The sequence below is a fragment of the Eutrigla gurnardus genome (genome assembly GCF_963514095.1).
Source record: "Eutrigla gurnardus genome assembly, chromosome: 10".
In the NCBI taxonomy this organism is placed as follows: Eukaryota; Metazoa; Chordata; class Actinopteri; order Perciformes; family Triglidae; genus Eutrigla; species Eutrigla gurnardus.
In genome coordinates, this window is record NC_139924.1 from 15,773,281 (window position 1) to 15,799,470 (window position 26,190).

At 45.1% G+C, this 26,190-nt stretch overlaps 1 protein-coding gene across 1 annotated transcript; it reads right to left on the reverse strand.

Moving 5' to 3' along the window:
* Positions 1-1,629: 1,629 nt before the first annotated feature.
* pid1 (phosphotyrosine interaction domain containing 1) lies at positions 1,630-25,681 on the reverse strand. The gene is made up of 3 exons (XM_084019557.1): positions 25,528-25,681; positions 17,982-18,128; positions 1,630-4,299 (listed from the first exon to the last, which is right to left on the reverse strand). The coding sequence occupies exons 1-3, from the start codon at positions 25,555-25,557 to the stop codon at positions 3,799-3,801; spliced, it is 678 nt and encodes a 225-aa protein (XP_083875683.1). The 5' UTR covers positions 25,558-25,681; the 3' UTR covers positions 1,630-3,798.
* Between the last annotated feature and the right edge of the window lie 509 nt (positions 25,682-26,190).

Here is a 26,190-nt window from a genome sequence, read left to right on the forward strand (position 1 = left end):
CCGTTGAACACTTTTAGTCATGACAAATTATTTTGAATGTTTGAAACCAGTACTGTTTCACCATGTAGACCACGCAATGTAAAGTGTGCCTTGTCAGTCAAGCTGGAGGGAAGGAAGAATGTGTACGGGTCCTGGTCCATTTCACACATATGTTAACAGTACTGGCTCCAGGGGGCCCCAGGCTTGGGGAGCAGGCAGCCAAGAGGAAAGAGAGTAAGGCTGCGATGGTGAGCGAATAAGAGCAGTCTGATCAGAAGCCAGTTTTTGCAGCGCTCCCCCCCCCCCCCAGCCGGACCTCAAGCGTGTGGACCCTTGGCGGGTTGGATAGCCGGGCGGTTCTGGCCAGCTGGAGCGGCAACAGAGTGGTATTGTGAGCTGACTGACCGACCGACGCCTCGGTGGAGCAGAGACGCAGGCTTACGAGGTGGCCTCTTTCCGGGGGCCCCACAGGACCCCTCTGTGCTGATGCACTCCTGGAAGTGGGTCAGACACAAGAGCGCTGCGGCGAGCGATCGCAGAGTCGACGCTCAGCAGAGACCCAAGACAAAGAGGCCCCTAAACAGTGGAGCTTGTGTACGGTGAGAGACGGGGGGGTCGACACACAGCTTTGTTGACACAGCGTTCCCAAACTTCTAGTGCGGAGATGATTATCAGTATCGCGGTCTGATAATCCTGCACGATTGACGCAATGCTGCATCCATTTCATGCAAACCGTTACTAAAACGAAGACACATCTACCCAACGCACTTTGATGGCATCAGTGTGCACAGTTGTTTTCTTTGTACCCGGAATAAACCAATGATGTAACAGCGGAACAATCTGTCTCCCTCCTGCCATTTCCAAAGTAATGATTCTCATCACGAGTTGGACTGTTTGACAGCATGAAAAGGTCACTCTGGGGGGGGAAACAAACAAACTTCAAAGCAAGAGGCTGTAGCTCTTCTTGCCAGAGGGAGGCAGTGTTCCCATTCAACGCACATTAACATTCTTCACAGCATCCATTTTGCCTCCAATTCTCTGCAGCTCTTAAAGCTGCAAAATGATCGCCGGCCACAGAAGCAGAGACAAGCTAGTTATCTTGTTATTGATGTGGGCACTTTGAAAGAGATGAGGGGCTGCTGCCACATTCTGGCAGACGGGGGGGGGAGCCGGAGCACAACAACGCAATAAAAGAAGGATCTGAGAAGACAAGAGGAATGTGAGGAATGGGAGAGTCAAACCTCCCTCAGAGGACGGACAAAGGCGGCATCACACTTAAACCTGCGACGTGCTTGGGGGAACACTGTAAAGTTATGTTTACGAGTTTGGAGGAGCGATAGTAACTGGTCGTCATATTTCAACCGACGCACAAGCATTCCCAATCCCATGAAAATAGAAGACGAAAAGCTTTTTATGTGTTGCTTTGAGTCACATCCTGATAGTTCTTAAGCGCACCAAAGCAGATTTTTATACCTCGGATAGCTTCAGGAATGCAGGGACACGTGTGAACGGAGGAGTGTGTGAGCTCTACATATGTCTTGGCTTCCACGTCAGAGCATCATCATGTTTGTTTAACCAGCGAGTTCAAATCAAGAATAAAAAAAAACTTCTTCTCGCTTCTCAACAAAAACAGACCACGCCGTCACATGCTTGGTCTTGGTAAATACTTTATATGCAATTGTTTCTTGATCTTTGCAAACACTTTATAGAAAACACTTAAGGTAACACTTTTCAAACATTTAAAGCGTGTCTGAGCTTTCAGACAGACATGACACAGTAATCTACAGCTTTATAAACATTCTCCCCCCCTCTGGCCTGCCCACACACACACCCCTCACCACCCCACACACACACACACACACACACACAAAATCACTTCCACGCACACACACCAACCGCTATCAGGCTCCCCACCTATTATTCACAGTAGGCTTTATAACACTGTTTCTGTATCGCATGATGGTTCTCAACTTTTTTTTTTTTATTATTTAAAATAGCTATCAACATTTATGCTGTAATATTTGGAAAGTGATACATTTGTATTTACATAAGCTTATTGAGCAATATTCAAATACAATGTGTGTGTACCTTTTGTAGAAATCGTATTTAGGGTGTGTATACTGTGTGTGTGTGTGTGTGTGTGTGTGTGTGTGTTGACCAGAGCCACCTGATCAATCTGTTTGAGTCACTGACCGAAGACTATTTCCACTGATAGCGTCCAGTCTGTTCAATACAGTCCAGTTAGAAAAGAAGTGGCGTGGAGCTCCGGTGAGCTTCGGCCCCACGGCGGTTCCTCGGTGCGGAGCGGCGTGAAAACCGTCACCGGCCGTCCCTTACGAGGAGATCATGGGAGACTGAAAGGGACCAGAGATGGCACGAGGCATTCACAGCACGTCGGACTCATCATACATTCGGCAGAGGCCAGGAAGGTGTCGGTCGTTATCTTGGACGGCTGTGTTTCAGGGTCCTACAAACCTCGGCGACTGGCACTAATCGTCCTCTCGTGTTTTTCATTTCGCACAAGATAAAAGTACGAAAACGTGGCAAATGGTCACAGTACCGTGTCTTCCAAAACGGATGCTTCCTGTGCGATGAGAAGCTAATCATTCGAAAAAAAATCCAGCCCCCTCCTCCTATAACCGCGTCTCTTTCACACACAGAGATGCAAGCACTCACATGTACATTCATATAGACAAAGTACAGAAGTAAGCAATTACACCTACACACACACACACACACACATAGAGAAAAAAAGGTTGGCACGCACACACATGGCCACATATACACACAGGGACCTGGGTAAGAGACCAAACTAATGTGAGAGGAAAGTGAGGCACATAATCTGACAGGCAAAAATCCAGCCTGAATTTTGGTATACTCAAAACAGAAGTGGATGATTAAGGTGTCACAGAGAGGCCCGGGCTTTCAGCCCAGTGAGAACTTCTAAAACGTAACATCTACGTAGCACCTACATTCTCCCAGGTGCCGTACGAATACTCTAAATCTGTTTGTACCTATCGACAACGGAGACAGCTGGAGAAGCCCCGGCTCCGTCGTCCACGTGAGTAAGTGCCGTGTCGGCGAATGATTTCGGGGTAAGGGTCTAAGGTACCGTCGTGATGATAAGAATAGTGCTTTAAAGGCTTAGCTTTTCTTTCACATCCTCGTTTGCTATTACCGAGGTCGAAGGCATCGTAACAGAGATCCACATGATTAAACATTTAAAGAATTTATGTGCTCCAACAGTCTCATAAACTCTGAGTCGGCACCCTGAAATAAGTCCACAGGCCTATTTCTGCCGGGTCCGCACATGGCAAGAGTAGCATCAGGTTGTCATGAGCTGGGGTCAGAAGAACGGGGGGCGGGACTCAACTTTGTTTTCCTGGGAGAAAAAGCTTAAGAACCACAAACGAGTCTCTGCTGAGTGTCGGTGTGACAGTGGTTGAAAATGGAGAAGGAAATGTTGAGTCAATCTCTTGGGGCGTTTACAGAGGTGCTTGAAAAGGCTCCTGTGGGTCTTCGAGGGCCATTTATTCATTTATAGCACTTTGCTATCCCTGTCTGTAAATGGAGGCATTTTTATTTTTGTAACTCCTTTTTTTCCATCTACCTTGCCTTTACAGTATTTAAAAGCTACTTCATTATCCTGGACAAGTTGGTTTCAAAGGGTCAGTTATTTTTGTGCCAAATTGATAACAGAAAGAGAAAGTGGTGGGAGAATGAGAGAAAGAGAGATAGAGAGCGCAGGATTTCTGTCCATCCTTCCAGTAACCCCTTGTTTTGTCAGGATGGGGATCAGGAGTTTAGGCGAGTATTGGTTCAACCGTCGTCTGGGGTCAAGTCGTCGGGGGTGGACGAGTCCTCGGCAAAGTCGTCCGACGAGCCACTCTTGTGGATGCGGCCATCGCTGCGCATGCTGTGGAAAGTCTTGCGGAAAGCCTCCATCATCGAGTGTGCCAGTTTCTTGGCCTCCAGCTTGCTCTCGCACTCCACAGCGTGGCAGTCCATCTGGAAGGACAGGTCGTCGTTGATCTCCCGGTAGATCCAGGCGAACACATTGGGTCGGACGCTGTGGTCGGCCGTGCAGTAGGCGATCCGTGCCACCTGGTAGGTGTCCATGGTTACTGAGGCCTCGCCGTGCTCATCGAGGTGGTGGAGACGCACCTGGAAGGGCCGGATCTCCAGCAGAGAGTTGCCTTCGGGGATAGTGCCCTGCTGCTGGGCAAGGGCACGACGCTCCACCAGGCCTACTACCGCTGACTCTGTGCAGCCAGACAGGAACTGGGTCCCAGAGATTGTCACCTTACCCAGGTAGGCCACCTGCAGGAAGACACACACAGATACTATTAAACCACAACAGAACATATAACAAACATAAATACCAGCAGATCTACACACTCTCCAGTAAAGGGAAAAAATAAAGTGGAAAAACGGCTTCTGTCATTCTGAAAGTGTGTTATTATTAGGATTATTTAACAAGCACTTTTTATTATAGGAAAAGACCCAGGGACAATTTTACTGATTTAAAAAGGCCTGCCAGCCTACTGTGCATGATTATTTTGCCCTTTTAATTTACGTATATCTTACTGATCCCATTCTGTCACCAGCATAGGTGTCGGAATTACACGCAGCAGAGCCCATCCATCTAAAGGAATGCTCAGGAATACAAGGAGTCAGCAAATCAGTGAGATATTTTGGCGCAAGGCCATTTAATACTTTGAAAGTCAGCAGTTATTCTTTTTAAATCAATGCAGAACGTAATAGGGACTTAATGTAACAATTTAATTTGGCTAGAACAGGAGACAAGTGTGTATCTTCTTGTGCATAATATAATTCAAGCAGCAGCGTTCTACACCGATTCAAGCCAGTGGAGGGAGCTCTGACTTTAACCACCATGAGGTGCATTACAGTAAAAATTAAAAAGGCATGTACAACCTTTTGTGAATCTGCATGGGGGCGCCAAAATGAACTCTTTTGAGTGATTTTCTTGAAAAATGAAATTAAAAAAACATGTCTGGACATCACCCTTCGGCTTAGTATGACCTCAGATTTATTATCAGCAAGTTTGAAAAATGTTCTCACGTTAAATGTCATTAGGATGGCAAGAAAGTTGTCAGACAGTTAGATTGTTGGATTGCAGTGGAATGAATAACTATCATCTGCATAGAAGAGGATATAATAGTTTTTATATGACCCAATGGAGCAGAAAAGTGCAAATTGTGCAAAAAAAAACAGCAGGCCCAGTACGGACCCCTGAGAAACACCACGATTAAAACATTTAGGTGAAGCACTTGTGGTCACCTGGCATCCTTATTTTTTGTAGCTTTATTAAGGAGCGTTAACTCATCAACCTGCAAAGAATCAATATCTGCAACTTTCACATCAAGATAACACAGATGCAGAGTCACTGCTGTGATATGTGGTGACTGTTATCAGGGTCAAGAATGGTCTGAATAACTCATAAACTGTTCTGTATCTCCATTACAAGTGGAGGCATTTCCTTTCTAAATCATCTCAGGCAGTTATTAATTCCATGTTCATGCACATCTTTTGGATAATTTACCTAAAAAAACACACTGGTGTGTGTGAGTCTCTATCGTGGTGATGAGAGGCTTTTCTAATTTTCTGTGGTAATAGTGCTGACATGTAGAAGGATGTGTGTGGGCTTTTTACCAAAAAGAAAAAAAAAACATGTTGAGCTGTGGCTGCAACAAGGACCATAGAATACCACAAGTAATGACACTGCATACCAGGAGAGCGATAGACTGAGGAGATGGAGAGGGATAGGAGGAGAGAGAATGAAGAAGTGAACAAAGCTGGAGTTTTCAATAGGAAAGTGGCCGAATGCTGAGAGCGGTCCAGGAATAATGACCGACTTGTGCACGTTCTTTACACGGTGTTCTTTATAGCTTTATAAAAATACACAAAAAGGGGGAGTGTGCTATGAGTCAAACACTCGTGAGTTTTCACTCCTGTCTGTGTTTATACTGGGGCGAGAGAATCCCCCCCCCCCCCTCACTCTCTCTCTCTCTCTCTCTCAAGAGTTCATTACATGCAGCACACATGGCTGCAGATAACATGAGCGCAATGATAAGTGTGAATATTTAAAGGAGAGATGTGTATCATATAACAGTCTGGAACGTTTATAGAAGATGTGGCCTGCGTTACTGGCCTCGGTGAACATACGTCAACGCCGAGCCAGGCCGCGGTCATAAAAACACTATTCCCTTAAGAAATGGCAGCTATTACATACAAGTCTTTTGAGTTCTTGCGTTTTATTATCCGACAGCAACAGAGGTCCACCGAGCAGATCAACAGATACCGATGCCAGACCGACGTGGAGCGCCAGAAAATGATACAAAGCAGAGGCCCTGGTCCGGTTTTTCATTCAACACGTGATTTGACTGCTTCTCTTTTTTCTCAAATTTTGTTTAGTCTATGACCGTCAAAGCCTACCTGCCCTCATTCTCTATGATTTTCACTGAATGGGATCTTTCAGAGTCGGCATGTAGAACAGTCTGCTAGTCACTCAGACCAGCCTCTCGGTCAGACAGGCAGTTAAGTCTGAAGCGGGTTTTAGCATTTACCATAAAGCTGTAAATATGTAAAAAAAAAAAAAAAAAAAAACTATGCAGAATCCAATATCTTTGGTGACGCTGCTTTCAAATGAAAGTAAAATCTACTGCATTTGATCGTCTTTGCAAGAGTGGGACAAGGAGATAGATATCTGTGTGTTAAGTATGGAGCTGGAGCCAAAACGTGGTTAGTCCAGATTAACAGAAAGACTGGTAGCAGAAAGATGTCCAAAGATTAAACAAATAAATAAAAATACATCTATTAACACGTCTTAAGCATACTTCGCAGGCAGCTACATTGCATTTGTATGGCCAATTTATGTAAAATGAAACAAATAATAGCATTATAGCCTTTAAGCTAATGTTAGCAACACATCATGCCAACAGCAGAGATGTTTTTTACTCTGGACAATTACTAAGGTAGTCTCAATGACAGAAATTGGATGCCAGTTGCACCATTGTTGCTTTTTGGTTGTTGTTGAACTGGACCAATGGTAATATCAAATTTCATGTCACAGTCAGGTGGATCAGTAAACAGCTCCGAGAAAGACTTGTGGTGAACCTAGCGAAAAGCAGCATGGGTAGCATCTGCTCCATGTATCTCAAAAACACTGGCATGCTACCGCTATGGTGGATTAGCCCCTAAAGACCCCTGATTACAGTGCAACATGACATTGATTCCCAGTTTCCTATAAGCAACAGTAAGAGATCCAGGAAGTAAAATCAGCTGCCTCCTCGTGCCTGGTTTTCATTAGCGGTGACCGCCGGGGGGGTGGGGGGCTGGGGTTGGGACGACATACAGCCTTTGCGTCCTGATCCATCATTCGGTCGAACACCACAGGTCTGCAGGAGCGGCCTGGAGGCCGGGCGGTTTGCTTGTCGACCACACTGACACCCTCGCGCAGCCAAAAGGCGGTCAGTCACTCAGCGAGGCCAACGAATCCAAAGACTGCGCCAAGATACATCCACAGTGCGCTGTTTGTATGTCAAACAGCAATAAAGAGTCATTGTGCACTCCTTTTTTACCCCGTCTCTCCTATTTTTTGAGATTGAGTTACTCGTTTAAACTGCGATCGTTTGCACTGATTGCTGGCTTCCTAGTTGAATGAAGGCTGGGATGCTTTGCCAGGTTTCGTTCTCCCGCAGCAGCTGGGAGCGGGCCAAAACACAACAAGGCAGATCATGTTTTCACTCAAACCACGCATGTCAGCTCGTCTGTCTCTGGTGTTAGAATAAGGAAGGGATCTAGTTAATGTGACTGGTTAGATAAATAATGTTCACAACTTGGAGGGAGGGGAAAAGAGTCGAGATGAAGAGTTGCAGAAGCTTGATATTTGTTGTTTTTTATATCCCTAAACCAATCATTAGTGACTGACGTATCCTGTACATTTAAATTGTTTTAACTGCACAATAATCATAGAAAGGTAAAACGCTTCCTTTGGTCAGCAAAAGGGAGGGAAAACTGAAGAAGAGATTGGCATTGTAGAGAGGTCATGAAAGGGAGAAAATAAAGTAGTATAAGACAGGCAGGGGTGTGTGTGTGTGTGTGTGTGTGTGTGTGTGTGTGTGTGTGTGTGTGTGTGTGTGTGTGTGTGTGTGTGTGTGTGTGTGCGTAAAGATGAGAAGTGTGCGAGGTTAGGAGGTCACCAGACTGAGCAAACATTTAAAGTTTGTTTCCTTTAAGTCCAAACCAAACATGCAGCTGAAGAGGAAATTGTTACATTGCTCGAGCAGAAAGATGAAGGACAGATAGAAATAGAAAAAAAATAATACTTATAAGGCTGTGTTTATATATATATATACAGTTTATATACACACAGATACACCACTTAAAACCTGGATAACTCTTTTTGGTTTACAGTGCTTGAATCACCCATTTAAACTGCGCTGACATGTTGTCCTAAGACAACACTGAGGCCATTTACATCTGGTATTAAGCTGCGGTCCATAGGTGAACGTAGCATCCGTATAAGGAAAGCTGAATGTTTGAGCTTTTATGAACACACGAAACACACTAAATGTGAAACCCAGTGTGGAGTTTCTTGGGTTTGGCTGCTGATTAATGGCGATGGAAGGACAAAAAAATGAGGACACAATCAACTTTTTATGCTAAATAAGTAGCCATCGTTCCAGAAATAGTGTAAATTCTGATATATTCTGAATATTTTGCATCAAAACCATACGATACAACTATTTCTATATTTGGTTGAGACTACGGAGCCTCCCTGTTGTTTTGAATGCTTCTGTTCCAACCAAGTGATTGGTTGATGCCTTTATAGATGGTTCAAAAGCTCGGAAAAATCGGCGATGTCGCTTTTCCACCACGTAATATTTGACAAAAACAAATCGCTTAGAAGAAATAGCTTGACATGCAAATTTGTTGCAGGAAAAAAACATCCACAGTGTGTAAAAGGCATTAAGTGGGATGCAGGTAGCAAAAAGAAAACGAAAAAAAACAACTAAACTCCCCTCTCTGGCTGAGCCACAAACTTGAAAAATACTGTATCACAAGCAGATAAACTGGCAAACAGCAGGAATACTGACAAGCAGACATGGCATTTATATAGAAATATGTCTAAAAATGTAGACGATACTTCCTTCTAAAAAAATACCCATATTTTTTTTTTAAAATGGGGGTTCAGGTACAAATTTCTGGGTTGTGATAGGAATGATGAAAACACACTGACTGGAGCGATTTTAAATTCTGAGTGTGAGTCGTGATGCAGATCGGACTCGGGGACGCTGTCGTCAGGATCTACGAGCAGCGCTTACAGGCGCCGGCATGAGTCAGTGTTTGCACTGCGTGTGAAGCAGAACGGCTCCAGCTCCAGCTTTCTACTCATCAAGCTCCGGGTAAAACTGATACATCAATCCATCCATCCCAGACCAGAAACACATCTGCTGCTCTCCGCTCTGGCAGTCTGCTCAACAGTCGTCTCAGTGCTGGCAGGACGGACAAGGCAGCTTAAATCGTTCCAGAGATCTACAGGGCCCTCCCCTTTGTTTCAACTTTCCATGTGTTTCTCTTCTTTTCTCCTGCAACGCTGCAACTCTCTTGTCTCCTCTTCTCTCCGCTCTCTCTTTCACCCGTTTCACTCCCGTCATCTGTTCCTCCCCCGTCCTCCTTCACCCTCTCCTCTATCCTCACATCCCCTCTCACAGCTAACTGTTAACATTCCTATACCACCAAACCGAAGAAAAAATGGATTCAATGAAGCAATATGGAGAGACAGAAATAAAGAGCAGTAACGGGAGGGGGGGGTGGATGCTGCCAAGGCAAACAGAAAAACAGACAGGAATCTACATGTGTACGTGTACCTGCTTCGTAGGACGGAGATGGAAACAAAGAAATGGAGTACAAGTGTTTGTGAATGTGAGACGGATATGGGAGGAGCGTGGATAAACATTAAACATGTGTGGTGAGACATGTGGCCGCCATCACCGAGTCTGTGATGTCGGCGACCTCCGATTCTGAAAAGTGAAGCCGAATGCTGAAGTGCCTTAAACATTCTGCTGCTGCCCATTGGGGGGCGACACCTCTGGTTGCAAAAAAGAAGTCCAAATGGGTGGAAGAGAGAATGAGAAAACGACCCCATTTCTCAATTGATTTATTATCCCAGTAAGGATTGAAATATATCCACTGAAATAAAATGTCAGCAAAACCACAGGCTGCAAAAGTTAACTTTGAAGCCATCAGCCAACAAGTAGCTCCCTTTTTTTTGCTAATTATCCTTTTGTTCTAAAATCTGCATATTTTCATCTTTGAAGGCCACTAAAAAAAAGGATAAAAAAAGGACACTGTGGTTCATCTGCTCACAATGTACATAACCTGTTCTTGGGACTTACAAGTAGATACAAGCAGCTGGATTTTCATTGGCCACGAGCCAAAAAGATTGTGAGTAACTGCTCCAGTTCCCAAGGTCTCAGTCCATCTGTGTGAGACACGTATAGAAAGCATCGGGGAGTTTGTGCAAATACATGCAAATGCTGGGCTATGAAGCTGTCTTTGCGTGTTTACTATGCTGCAATAGGCTGCAACTATCCCTCATTAAATATATACAATACACTGCAGCACAGTCACTCCGTCAACACTGTTTTTAAAAGGCACGCCAGGAACGATTCCCGCGTTCAATCATAAATGAAGTGAACAGACTTTAACATTTAACATATTTGGATGAATCACTGGATGGAAACCCAACAATGCTTGAACCCCTCCACACAATTATGGCATGACAAAAGAGAAACAGGCAAAGACGCACAGGGAGGGAGAGACTGGGAGAAACCCATTGTTGTAAACGGATAGAGGGGCAAAGCTGATGGAAAGTAATTGAATGCAAAGGAGGACAGAAAAAAAGTGAGGGATTCACAGAGGGATACAGAAAAAACATCCGCAGCCCAGCAAGCAAGCGAGCCAGTGGGACGACAGACAGGAACACACACACACACACACAGACACACACACACACACTGTCCATGTGTCGGTCTATGCTGGTATGAGTCTGTATTTGTGTGTAAGCAGCACACAGGCATACATGTGTGTATGAGGTGCAGAGCTCAGGCAGCTGTGCTGCTGGAGCCACAGCTGGTTCGGCTATCAGGAGGAGGAGGAGGCATTATGGGAAAAATGGAGATGATGAGGATGAGAGAGTTCGAAGAATCAATAAGGAGATACCTGTCCCCGTGGAGCGGCTTTGGGAACACGGAGGAGGAAGAAGAAGAAAGGGGCTTGAGATGACAGGAAGGGGGACCGAGAGCAGAACAAGGAGGCAGTTGTGGAGGAGAGCAGTTTGGTCCCTTTGGATCAGATCTGGGAACAGACTGCGATGTGAAGGCAGAAAACAGCCAGCTACACTTCTGGAACCAGTCGTTTCAGCGTTAGGCAGTTTCCCAGACGCTGGACCAAGGACACAGTGGTGGTGCAGACAAAACAAACAGTCCTCAATCTGGGTCTGTTTTCCTGTTTGCCACCCCCCAGTCACAGTTTGTTCCAACCCAGTAAAAGCTTGTGTACTTTTCCAAATGTCACGAGATGATATGTTAGCGTGAAAATACGATTGTTTTTGTTCATGACTAAATGGCTGACTATTTGGAAACATGCGAGACTTGTATCTGGCAGAGGTGAACGTAAGTTTGGTTGCCAAAAGTAAAAAAAAAACCTGGTATTTTGGGTGTCCGAAAGGAAACTTCCAAAAAGTCCTCCTTTTGAATCATTCAGAAAATAAAGAAGGACAGTGACTATGGCAAGTGTATGTTGATGTGCATTTTAGCAAAGTCATGCAATCATAAGCCCTACAGGTTTATCTTTAAGGAATATTATTTTGAGGAAAATATGCACATTCCCTTTGTTGTATGTCTGCACAGTAAATATGAAGCTACAGCCAGCAGTCAGGTTAGCTTAGCTTAGCACAAAGACTGGAAATGGGGGGAAACAGCTAGCCTGACTCTATCCAAAAGGAAAGGAAATTTGCCCGACAGCACCTCTAAAGCTCACTAATTAACACGTTATATCTGGTTGTTTAATCCCTACAAAAACAGAAGCATAAAAGGGACTATTTTATGTGTTACATTTACTAGTTGCCAGGCAACCAGCACGGACGCTTGCTGTAGCTTTACATGTAGTGTGCAGAAAATAAAATAAAACCCCTCTATATGTATCTGGGTCATAATGATATGGGCTTTTTTTTAGCTTCTTTCATATAAATATCTGGATAATATTGGCCCCAAAAATTAGGCATGCAGGATGCAGATAGTTCCTGCAAGGTCTCTAGATAAAAAAACGCAAACTGTCCCACTGTCAGACACGAAGGTTCTCCTGGCGTTCTCCCTCGGCAGGCCCCCGTGTCTGGATCCCCCAACGTGACTGGGAATCTACTGCTCGGGAATGCAGCATTCCTGAAGAGGTTGTTAACATGCCTGCGAACTTATTGAATCAGCACAGTGCAGCTGGCTCCACTTGCCACGGCATGCAAAGATGGATGAGTTTTTTTTTTTTTTTTTTTTAAAGAGTGCTGTGCGTATTTGCCTGTTTGTGTTGCGCGGCGAGAAGACGGCGCTGTGCAAGTGTGTAAGTCGAGACAGGAGGCCCTCAGTGTGTATGAAAGGAGCTTTCACGTCTCCTTCCATACATCGGTGAGATTCTCCGTGAGCCGATGACGGCAATAAAATGTGTCTGCGCTCACACATTAACTCTCTGCTCTGACACTGGTGGAGTTGCTTTTTAAATTAAATTCCTGGCCATGAAATATGGTCTCACCCACACAAATTTGCAATGCAAATATAAAAAGCGTATTTTTCCCCCTCCACCAACACATGCTGTCATTTGGTCAAGACATGTAAATGTAGTGTAAACGCTGCTAACTCGGCCAATCAGGATCAGCATATAGAGCACATTTAGGTTCATCTCGTCCACATTTCTGCACAGAGCACGTTTTGTCCACTGGCATAAAGATGTTACAGTCAGCGGAGCGTACATACTCGCAGCGGGGACGTCATGTGTTTATCGTGATTCTAGTCACACCAGAGTAAACAGAACGTTTCAGTGGCACTGGGCAGATTCTAACTTGCATATGTGAGAAAATGATTGTACTCCGTTGTTGTTGTGTACCGTCACAGAGATAACAAGCACCACTGTGAAACTGACTGAAACTCGAGACAGCATTTTGCCTCGCCGTCCAGAAAGTGCTGTATTTTAAGAGTCAAACAGCCTGAGTCAATCAGCCCTGAACTGCTGCCCAGTCTGGCTCCTCCACCGAGACGATATGCTGCCCCTGAACACCTCCCGCCTTTAAATGATGCTTACAGTACATGAAACGACCAACAACAAAGGGATACTTCACCAGAAACATGAATCTGTATTGAAAGTGGGTCATATATGTAGTCGAAATGTAAAATATATTTCAAATTCGGTGCCTTCTTAACCGAGAAAAGGCAGACAGTGACTTTTTGGTGTATGTGCATGGAAGACAACAACTCCCACAATACCACTCCCACTGTACTCCCCAGTACCTTCCGCCATTCTCATTACTTCTCAGCTTTCTTCACAGCATCTGTTAGCATAGCTTCCAAGCAAGATGGTGGATGCTGCTTTTAGTTTCTGTAAGTGAGGCTGCACCACTGGTCTGTAACAGGTCTGTAGCGTCAGTCGGTCTCACCCCCTATAGGCGGGTTAAAAACATGAGGAACTAGTGTTGTAGTCTAACCCCCTCCACCCCCCTCCACCCAAAGCAGCCTCCGATGTGTCATCGAAGCTCTTTTTCAGAATAGAAATACAGAGATCTCCAGGGTAAATGAAGGAATGACGCACGACCATTCAAAAATACTACCGGATTTCTAACGATACAAAGCTTAATGCAAATGGGGTTTAAGTATCCCTTTAATCACTTTCAAACTTTTAGTCTTTAGAACCCAACTGTGTCAAGTGACTCACAAAGGGCAAAAAACAAAGGCTCCATTCGACAAAACACAGACGTACACATTCATCGGGCAACAGGAGCGGAGTCTGTTCTGTTCTCTGTTCACGGGAGGAGAAGTGACGGTACGTCCAGCTCACTGCCTGACGTCAGAATACCAAAGTACAGAGAGACAAGGAGCCTCTCTGCCCGGCAGATGAGATGAAGACGTGGTGGTGAGAACGACGTCAGCGTGGGAGACCCGCACACCATCGCTGGTTTGGTTTCATCGTACAGGAGTGAAACCGTGTGAAGCAGCAGGCGGTCAGAGCAGACAGTCGGACCCGTCCGAACTGGAAAACCATCGATGCAACTAATCACATTAACAAAGCCATGACTAATCATCTTATTTACACTCACACACTCCCAAGCCGGCTTGCACTCACACTGCTCCAGCCCAAACGGGCCTCTTGTACAAACGTCATCACCTCGTAATACGTCTCGAAAACATCACACAGGAGAGATTTAGAGCAGCTGATGATATTTCTAAGAGCTGATGGCAAGACATCCTTCATAATTAACGCAGATAAAGCTTTCTATAGCTTTATGGTTATAGTAAATACAATTCGTTTAGAAATTATTTGTGTTTAAATTAGGGTTGGTAAACTCGCAAGAGTATGCTAGATTATTATGCCAAATTTGCTAAATCTAGCAAGAAAGTCACCATGTCGGCAACACCGATAGGCGGGCCCTTCAAGCCTTCCTCTAAAGACACGCCCCCATATGTATCATGAAGAACGTAAATAACGAACATGGCTATTGTTAGTATTCACACAAGACACAGAAAAACAAGGCAAAGAAAAGCAGGAAATCGTCAGAATTGAGGATGTGGAAGGTCGGAAACTAATGTATTACTATTTTGTCCTGCCAATTTGCAAACTGACTCGTCGCAGCTGCACTCTTAACAACTTCAACACAAATGTGATCATTTTAGCAGCATTTTGGCAAAAGGCGTTTACTGCGAGGTGATTGGTTCTAAGTTTCCACTCGCATGATAACACCTCCGTCTGCACACCGTCTCACCACCGGGCCGCGACAAGTGGAAGAAGGAAGTGAAGCTGTGACAGCAGCCGGCCAGGCAGGGCAGTGAGAAGTGCCTTTCATCCTTGCTAGCTGTTAGCTTTGGCAGAGGGACAGCAGCCCTCAGCCAGCCTTTTACACTGGGAGAGCAACTGTGGACCGGGGGGGTGGGGGTGGGGGGGGATAGATGTCCAAAAGGGACAGTTTCTCCCTTGATTTGATCGTTTCTTCAGAATGCAGCTGCTTTAACTAGAAATAAGACCCCATCACACCGGTGCTGAGGTCATCACGCTGGCTTCCAGTAAATTTTAGAATTTATTTTAAAATTTGATTGCTCATTTTTTTAAAGGCACTACATGGTCTTAATTATTGTATTAATTCATTCTTACTTTATTGGTTTTAACCCATGTGTCTTATCTGTGACTTTTGCTTAATTTTATATATTTTTGATTCTATTTTTTTTTTTTTTTTTGCTTTTAATTCGAATCTCTTTCATTCCGTTACTTCCATTATTTAAAAGAACACTTGCCTGATAGCTTCTATCCTTGAAAAAGTTTCGCTGAATTTGTATAAATGCTTGTATTATCAGAAACTCGTGTCACAGAAACAGCTTGGTAAACACGGAAGTGGCGTCGGCGCAGCGCTAGCGTTAGCGTTAGCAGCCGAGGATAGAAGCTATCAGGCAAGTGTTCTTTTAAATAAACTCCTGGTGTACGTACAAACTTTCAAATGCCTCGTTTTGTGAGTACAGACCCTATGTGTACTACTGCAGAAGTTTGGTAACATTCCATGCATTATTAGTGGGGTAATTTACGAGATATACATAATGTACCGTTTGCGCTAGTACATTTGGCTGATAGCCCTATCTTGACCAATGCTGACCATCGCTAAAAATGCTTCTGAGGGGGTATTTGGCTGGATGTTATGGTGGAAATGACCTAGGGTGCATTTTACTCCGAACCATAGCTTTAAATCCTACTTACTTGTGTTATGTTTTATCTTCTTCAATTGATATCGCCTTAATGGCTGAAACATCCGTGGTTGCTCACAATCTCTTTGGAGCACATTGTGCTTCCACCTGGAATGCTGAGATTTTGCTTGTTTGAACAGAAAAGGAAAAAAAAATGTCTCTTTGAGGTCGAACGGCAGAAGTAGAGGTGCTGAAACAGGTGGGCAGACAGATATGCAGACAGGCAGGTAGTGACTCAGACAGGAAGTTACACAAGCCGACAGATGCTGGCGGCGAGGCAGACGGACTTGCCTATAAAGAAGCTGCAGACAGATGAAGGAAATGGATTTTTTTTTTTTTTCGTGCGGCTGGTATTCTGCTGAATATCTGTAGTGGTATCCAAGGCAACGTGGCCATGGCATTCTGCTGGAAAGAGAGGCGAGTACAGCAGAGGAGCGAGGAGGCGAGTGGATGCTTGGATCCAAAGAGAAATACCGCGTCCAGCACGGTGCAGCCTGCACCGAGGCGATAAATCAATATTTATATTTTATCAGACTAGTGACACAAGAGGCTGCTGTGTGTGTTTCGCCTCTGCCTTGATTCCCACCCAAAAGGACCAGTACCAGTACCAGTACAGTTATAGTGATATGGATAACAATAGTGCTTCGGTTCCCACAGTGCAACAGGAAGCTGTGTGTGTGTGTGTGTGTGTGTGTGTGTGTGTGTGTGTGTGTGTGTGTGTGTGTGTGTGTGTGTGTGTGTGTGTGTGGCTGCACAACACAGCGTTCATATGGCGATTGCTGCTGATAACGCCATCCTCTGACCAACAGTGACCGCGTTGCCGCAGAAACGCTAGTAAACCTTCCACTGTTGTACATTTTTATGGAGAAGTATTGTAAAGAGGAAGCAGGTCGGCTTTGTTTCCAGTCAGGATGCTCGTGAGTTTTGGAAAATTGGACTACAACAAATTGCGACACAACAGAGAACTGCTTATCCTTTGGAAATATTGTCTACCAAATTTAGAAGACATGATGTAGCTTCATACGATCAGAGGAGTGTTATCTTACCGGCCCTTTTGTATGGTTTGAGTTGGAGAAGAAAATAGACACACTTAAAACTATTTCACTGCAGCATTCACAAGATGAGACACAAATCCGTCGTCAATAAGCTTTCACCACAGACAATGTAGTCTGTGGTTCATTTCTATTTTATTGATTATTTTTTAATATCACAGCATTAGGTTTTTATTTTATGAATAATGATGTTATTCAAGATTCAGTAACTCTCTGCCAAACCAAACTGCTTTGCTCTGCCAGTCAAGGCCATTCAACGGACTTTCACTTCATGTTCACATTTGTAAGGAACATGCAGATTTTTTTGGGAAGTGCTGATGAAGACTCAGCACTTTTGGCTTCTTGGCTGCATTTTTTCATGTTCCTACGGCAACCCAGAACGTGCTTGTCCAAAATAGATCTGGGTATCTGGGCTGCTCTGGTCATATATCCATACAGGTATATTCACACATATAGTATGAGTTGAGATCATTTACCAATAGAAACCATACATGTATGTATGTATGATGTCCCCTTCAAGGCCACAGCCAAATATAAAATGTGTAGTTTAGAGAGTTGTATTACTTTTCTGATCTGCAAAACCAACTTTTGAGCCACGCAACCACCTGACCTTGCCTCACATGTTGCCCTGAGTTGTAGTTATTGCCTACGACGCTGTGGTACAAGGCAGGCAACTACACGGCCACATAATCAGTTACTTTGGGCTGTAAGCATTACACGCAAGAATTGAAAACACGTGTTTTGGCGTGGGGAAACCAAACACACCTGTGTTTGTATTAATGAATAAAGGATGCGATTCAAACACAGAAACTTCACGTGTCCAAAAAAAGAAAAAGGAGAAAACAGTGTGATTATTGTTCTAGTAATGCTATTATAGATTTACTGCTCAGGAAGCGGGGGCCTGGATTTAGGGATTATCAGGTTCATGTGACCCTACCTTGTATCCAGCATGGGTCCTGCCCTTTGTGAGCGGTGTGGTGGAGCACAGCTCGATGGCCTCCGGCTCGTGAAAGATCACCGTGGGCAACGGCTCCTTCCTCAGCGTCAGCACATTCAGCTTCGTCTTCAGCATGGTCTGAAAGTGCTGATGGAGAAAAGGAGACATGAAGGCACTGTGCTTTAGGTAAACATAACAACCAGCAGCAGACAACTGGAAGCCTGAAGGCTCAAATTTGCAGTTAGATTCAAAAGGGTTAACTAACAAATTATCGTTCCGTTTTCGGCTTTTGTTTGACGTGTATTATAAACAACACAAGTATGACATTCAAGGCACACGCAGAACAAATCCCAGTGTTGAAAACTGGAGATGGAGACTGGAAGTGGGATGGTGTGTGTGTTTTCTTTCTTTTTTTTTTTCCTCTGCTGAAAGTGGAATGTGAAGAGCAGATGAAGGGGAGCTCTGCCCTCGCTACCTCCATCAAAACAAGAGGAGGAGAGCCGGCCTGCTCTCATACTACAGTCCACTGCCAGTGTTTCCTGGAGCCGAGCAGAACCACATGGTGGATCTGGCCCCGCTGGAAATCCTTCGCTCCCCGGAACAGTTCGAGGCAAAAATGAAGGGCTAATGAAGCCAGGACTTTCACAACTAAGGGAATAAAACAGGCATATAGCATGTCTGCTGGGCTGTGTGTCTGCAGCTCCCCCTCCATTATCAAACACCTACAGCACAGGCAATTAGTCAGAAAATGTAGGTTCTTATACATGGGCAATAACCCCCAGAATCTGATATCTTCTATGGAATCTGATGCGGTTTTGTTGAAGTCTGTGGAATATAATTAACTAAAGAGGCAAGCAACAGGGTCGGCCCAGGCTGAAATACTTCCAACAACTGTTATATGAACCGCTATGAAATGTGGTCCACACATTCAAAAGGTCCCAGAAGATGAAACTGTATGACTTTGATGATCCATTAGGTCAATTTATATAACATTTTGGACCGAATACCTGCAAAACAACTGACGTAACATCAGCCTCAGTGGTTTTATGCCAATTACATTTTTGCATTTTAACACACAAAACTGAGATGAACAATATACACCTGCATATTTTTAAAAAGTATTTTAGTGCCCTCCAAGTAAAAGGCCTAATGACGGCCCATAGTACAACCTGTTGGTGAAAAGGAAAACAGGGGTGGGTGTGGGGGGGGGGGGGGGGGGGGCTGTCAGGCATGAAGATGATAAGGCAAGAAAAAAGCAAGGAGCAGATGAAGGAGAAAGGGAGAAAAAGGCAAGATGGAGTTGTGAAAGTAAAGCCACATGTGTGTAAACGCTCGCTGACCTCCGCGTCAGCACTTTACAGTTTCCTGACAGCGGCTCACATTCCTGCGGTTGGCCCCGGTATGGCGAGGGCGGAGGGGCGGGGGGGACGGGACTCCTCCACCCCCCACCAGGAGCAAAAGGCCTGAGCGGAGGGCCCGCTTGTGGAGTAACGCTGGAATTCTATTCATAATATTTTCACTGCATTTTAATGTTTTTTTTCTTTTCTCAAGTCCCAACAGTCTCCTCGTCAAGTTACTGCCGCTATTGATTCTATTTCTGGCTTTGGCTTGGACCCGGGCAGGTTTTCTGTCTCCACCGCCAGTGTGGACGGAGTCAGGTCTGAGCTGAGACAAGGGGTCCCGTCTGCTGACCTTAATGCCACAACAACGGGAAAAAAAACCCTCAGATCTCAAATTAACCATCCTCTCTAGAGTTATGAAGCTTGTTTTAAGATGATCCTGGAGCAATCAATCAGGGGGCCTGATGTCCACACATACTACGTAAATGTAAAAAAGCCATACATATCAGAAATACATATCAGAAATCTAATGTTAGGAAGTTAAAAAGGGTTTGATAAGTGACAGCCGAACACCCCGTTCAACACCATGCGGCCTTCTTTTTACAGCAACTGCCAAGCACTTCCTTCCTCCCGAGTCATTGAAGCGCACGACTTCTTCTCAACACCTGTTACCGACGTTTTGATGGATTCGGGTGAACCAATTCTCAACCATAACATCGTTGCTCTGCAGAAGGTGCACCTGGATGTTTTGGCAGCGCACCTGTCGTTGTCGGCTGTAGCATGCTAGTCGGTTTAGCCCGGTTGATCGCCTCCATGGACACGGATGTGTCAAACTCAATAAAATATCAATGTCGCCGTAGAATATACAAGATATTTTCTGCAGTCTTTGATACTCGAAAAACCGACGTACCGAAACGTGATTTTTGTGTGCATAACTAACCATTGTTATGTCTATTTATACTTAAGTTATATTTCCTCCACTTTTTATGTAGTTGGACCTGCTGTAAACCCAATGAAACCATTTGGGCATTTGTAAGCCTGTTGTGACATTCACATTAAAACGGTCCACATATTTAGCAACATGCTAAAAGCATCCACGCTGACTCATTGGACCCGTGTGATTAACACATATTTATAGCCCAAAGAAAGTCTCAATAAAAAAGAAACTTGGCTAAACATGACCAGAACAACAATTCCGTTATTCATATTTTATGGCTCTCAAGGGTCATATAATATGCATTTGCTTAAAAACAGCACTTCCAATAAACTAAATAGAGGACAAACATTTTCTTTCTGAGAGAAGTTCTAAGATTTAGAAATTCGACAGAACCCACAGAACCGACGCTGCCAGCTGATTCATCACTGATTACTCTTGGAACTCACAAGTGTCATCGACACAAGTGCACACGCTGACGCTCTGCTATTAAATAATTGTGGAAAAATATGTAAATTCTGGACAGCATTTGAACAATCGCATCCATGAGAAAATCAAGCAGACGGACTTTTGGAGAGTTTGCCTCCTGCAGTGATGAGCTTAGCAGGTCACAGATGGTAAGTTAAACTGTTGGTTCCCCCCGCGGGAGCGTCGGGGAAGGAGGTTCTCGGGTCAATGTCATGGTCAGACGCGGCACAAGAGGGTAAAAACAGACCTCTGCCACGCTTACTGAGACGCACAGAAAAGAGGTTATATTTGATCATGACACAGTAGGAAACGGTAGGAAACAGCTGGAAATGATATGAAGAAAACTGTCAGATGCTAAACGGAGAGATGATCTGAGCCTAAAGAGCATCTTACTCCCTACATATACAACCCTTGGACACACAAATGTCAAATGCTCCATGTCCGTCTCACAAGTTGCAAGACGCCATTCATACACATGGATCCATCCTTCTGTAAAATGATTGAAGGAGTATTCTGTGGTACAATAGCAGGAGGAGGAGGAGGAGGTGGGTCTCTCAGCATGTGGTAGCAGATTACCAGCTAACCCTAAAAGTAGGATGCCCCCCCCCCCCCCTCCAGTTCATTGCATGGTAAGTAAGGATTGGGCAGTGTTACTTTCTAAGCTGTCCCTCTATGTGTTTACGGCCTCCCCCACTGATCCCGGGACAGTTTATGAGGGGAAATATATGTCTGAACGGGTGTGTGGGAGGGAGAAGGTCAATGATCGGATGTTGTGATTGGTGGGTTACTTCTGGAGGAGGAAGTGGGTATTAAAGTACCCAAACCTCAGACCCGGGGAGGTCTGTCTGGCAGTAAAAACGTCAACAACTCTTTGACGTAAACAATGAACCCGCCGCAACATCTGAAGTAGTCTACATGGAGCCTTTGGGGCACGTGAAAAAGGCGCGTCAGCCTGGCGCACTCCGTCGTGTCTGTTTTCGGCATCAACGTGAGCGAGCGTCCCATGCACCATGTGTGACAGGGAGCATGAAGTCAGAAGGAACCGGTGAATAAATGCTAACACTCCTCAAAGCCACGTCCCCGTGTCTCATTGGCCACCTGCTGATTAACGTGAAGGGGGTTAGCAACCACAACAAGCTCACGAAAGGTGGCTGACCTTTATGTTCTGCACTACCTGAGACGGAATCTCAAATACTCAACCTGAAATATTTTGCCCTCCAAACCTGTATTCATGTTTCTGCTCTAAATTCTTTGAATTCCTTTTGAAAGGCTTCTTTTTATTTGCATTTTAATTTAATTTTATGTTGTTCTTCTTTCTGTTCTAACACATTACGCACTTTGAATTGCCTTTGTGTATGAAATGTGCTCAGTGGAATACAAATTACAGATTCATTTTTGCTTATCGTATGTTCATGTTTTTCTTGATAAATTACGAATCCACCAATCACAGAACCCATCTGCCCGCTCGGACGTGATTGGTCAATACTACTCGGATCTAAGCAGAAACCAGAATGCCTCTAATGCCCAAATCATGTGTTGTTGCCTGGTTTATACAGATTATGAAAATGGAGTTGGATATATCAGCTTGTTTAACAAATATCTGGGGGATGTGAGCCAGCTTCTGCAACTAACTTCTTCGTGGACACACAGAGCACCGCCAAATACACAGACATTAAAGGAAAAGAAAGGTGAAGCCAGGAAGTGATAACGACAGAAGTGTTCTGAACCAAAAGAAAGCAAACGCTTAAAAAACAAAAATAACACAGCTGAGACAACTCAGTTTTGACCAACGGGGAGGATAAAATGCAAATCCATGGAAAACCCTGAGAAATTATATCTTTTGCGAACATGGGATTCTGCCCATTCATCAAATATGAAGAGCCAAAGGCCATTTGTTCACAAAAGGCTAAAAAAAAAAAGAAGAAAAAGAGGTCGGAGGAACCATGGGAATTTAGTGCCAGTCTGGTCACGGATTCCTTTTGCCGACGAGGCCGCGGTCTCAACAACATAGCTGTGGCCACAAAGCAACCTCCGACGGACTAAGACAAAGACGGACCAAGGGACAGAAACAAATAAAAGGCAGTCGGAGATGGCCACAGCGAGTAAAGATGCACAGACGGTGGCTGGTTCCCACCATGTTTGACCTCAGTCAGCTATTACTGCGCTGTCAGGTCGACATCTTTTTATGTGCTCAGCCCTGTTTGTCAGAGTCACACACAGTAAAACGAAGAGAAAAAAAAGAGCTGCTGACAGAGGCGAAAAAACATGTTTGGTAGCTCTATATTAAAAAAAAGGAAGCATGCTGTTCCGTGTGTGCAATGCTTTAACCCGCCTGCCAACTTGCGCATATATATAAATATATATATATATATATATAAATGCGTGTATGCGCATGAGTGCCAGACCATGGTATATTTTGCAATCGTGGCCTCTTCCTGGCGAGGAAAGGCCCTGGTTGAGGCGTGTGGTCAGCGGGAGGTATAAGGGATGGGGAAATGGACACAAGAGAGAACGAAGGACAAAGGGAGAGAAAAACACGACGCAGCACTGACGCAGCGTTGCAACACAAACTTGGGTTCCAAAACACTTCTGTGTCGATATTAAGCACAACTCGCCACCGGTGACGCCACGACCCGCATCTCCTCACCCACGACGGACCCTCTCCCCCCTCCTCTTCCCCTCCTCTTCCCTGCCTGAGCGCGAGACAAAAATGCAGCAAGACATCAGGTGTTGCTATGGCAACAGAGGACAGCACAAGTGAGAATAATATGGACGGATGCCATAGTGAAGGAAAACAACAAAACAGAAGAGAACAGAAGATAATAAACACTGCTACATTGTAGAGCAGCTACCTGACACCCCGCCATGCCTGACCCAAAAAGGAGTAAAGGACACCAGGCTAAATGATGGCAGTTGTCATGGTTACAACACAGGAAATGGGCAGCTGTCGCTATCGCTCCATAACCACATCTCTCCATAAGCATTCTTCATTCTTTAACTAGTTGTTTTGGAACTACGACATTTTTGAATTGTGCGTGAGCAACGTAGGAGGGTTTCCTGCTGCAGCGTTTTGCCAACAAGAGCAGGACGACTTTTTTTTAATGCATTTCATCTCAAGTGTCATCCAGCAAGTTAGACGTTTGCCATTCAGTGTTTTCATAGTTTTGAAGGGGCAGCAGAGAAAACCAGCCAAAGTCTTTGACAACTTTGGGCCACAGCTGGTCTCCAGGAGCCAGTTATCACAAGAATGATTCCTTTTAACACGCAAACCTGCCTGGATCTACATTTCCCACAATTCATCTAAGAACTCGACAAACTCCATGCCCCCAGTTTTGTAAAGCATGCTTCATGTTTACAAGGCTAAGCTGATGGACTTTAGAAAGCTCCCTGAAGAGAACTGGTCCCCCCCCCATGATAAGCAGACTCATCTTCTGCTAATTTGCTTACTCATCTATACGTGCAAAAGTTCATGAATCGAAATCCAAATGGTGCCACAGTACTGAATATCACAATTTGTTCATTCACACAGAGAGGGGCGCCCTGTTCTGCACCTCCATAACAACTGTGGAGAAATTATTAGTATGATGATGCACAATATTAAAGGGACAGTATAGCTGACCATCCCATGTGGATCACTTTTTAACTCTAAAAACCTAACAGTGGGCTGGTTACACTGTGGCTGTTCAGCACATTGTTAGAAATGGTAACAAATAACCAACCGAACCAATATATTAGGCCTACACTTGTGTAACGTGAACGTTGACCGAATGACACTTGTTGAGCTAGAAACCGGAAGTCACTTTAGACACACACACACACACACACACACACACACACACACGCACACACACACACGCACACGCACACACACAATCCAGCAATCAGCGTTAATCAATAACAGCTCAGAACGTGATCCAGCGAGTGTGTGTTCTGGAACGCGGTTGCCATGGCGACACGCGTTCCATTACACTCACACATAGCCTACATTCCGCATCTTGAACGGCCGGAAACTCTTTTTTTAACGCTTTGAAAATAATTCGCGATTCCATCTTTCTCCGAACGGAACGGGGATTGTGCAAGTTCACTTGGCAGGCGGACGGGCCGACATCTGGAGAGCATTACGTGTGCGAGGACGTGAAGAAGCCAGGCTCGGTGCACGGAGAGCCCCTGGATATCAAACTACGTGTGTTTGATATCCCCCCCCCCCCCCCCCCCCAACAGGTCGCAGGCAGCAGGTTACTTACTAGAGCCTGCTCTTGTATTTTTGCTAGAGATTCCACAAACGAAGAGGAGGGGAACGGTAGATGAAGCATCCTGATGTGACAACATGAAGGGGGGAACAGGAGGAGAAGGCCTGCAGTTACGCTGACTGAGGTTAACGGAGAATGTATACGGTGTTGAATGAAACAGGCCCCACCAATGAATCGCTGCCCACTACACGGACACGTTAAGGAAAGTATCCAGCGGTGGATTAAGCACGGTAACGCGGTGCGGGTGCAGATTGTTGCGCGGTGCTCCGGCTTGCGTAACGTGAATGGATGCATTTAAACGTCTCACAGAGACAGAGAGAGCAGCGGAGAAAGAAAGACGCGTGTGTGTGTGTTTTAACTCGGAACGTAAACGAACGAAAACGAAACATCTGTAGCGGCTCAGAGACCTGCAGCGGGTCTCTCCGCGCCGGAGCACGCCACGGCGGGGTTCGGCGACTGTTCGCGCGGCTGAACCGTTTATTTACCGCTTGGCCCCGTCGACAGCAAGCGTTTCCACACACGCGCCCACGCGCGCGCGCGCGCCGGAATCTTACCTGCAATCGCTCCGACGCGGGTTGCCACATACTAGCAGTATCAAGGGGTTCTCCGTCTTTTAACAACAGCGTGTTCTCTTTCCGTAGTCCGGTTCACATCTGTTCGCTTTTCACGGCTCGCCTCTCTGCCCTCCTTCGATCCGGACTGGTCGGTAAAGAATGATGTGTTTGCTCCGCCTGGCTGTAGTAAGCAGACCGGCCAGCAGGTGGAGGTACCTGCTGCGGCCGTGTCTGGTACGTAGGCTCTTGATGCTGCGTTCAGGTGCTTCATGAAATCGACGGTTCCGCCAGACAAACAAAGCTGGTTTTGAGTTTCAGAAAGAAAGGAGTTTGTTATGCAACTATGCTAGAAGCAAACTTGTTCATGTAATGAGGATTTGTTTGTTATTGCACAAGTCTGAGCTCCAAGACATGACATTACATAAGGCCCACATACAGACATTTTTCAAGCCTTCTCTTGAATAAAAAGTACTTTCTTAAAGCTACACTAATCAACACAGACTCTGCAGCCCTCTACAGAGTGATTAAGCATTTCACTCCCAGCTATTTGTTTGTCTTTTATGGCCTGCGACTTTACAGTTTTGTTTCATGTTCAGGCTCTCATCACAGCAAGCCCTGAAAAAAACAACACCTGCCTGTACCAAATTACATTTACCAGCTAAA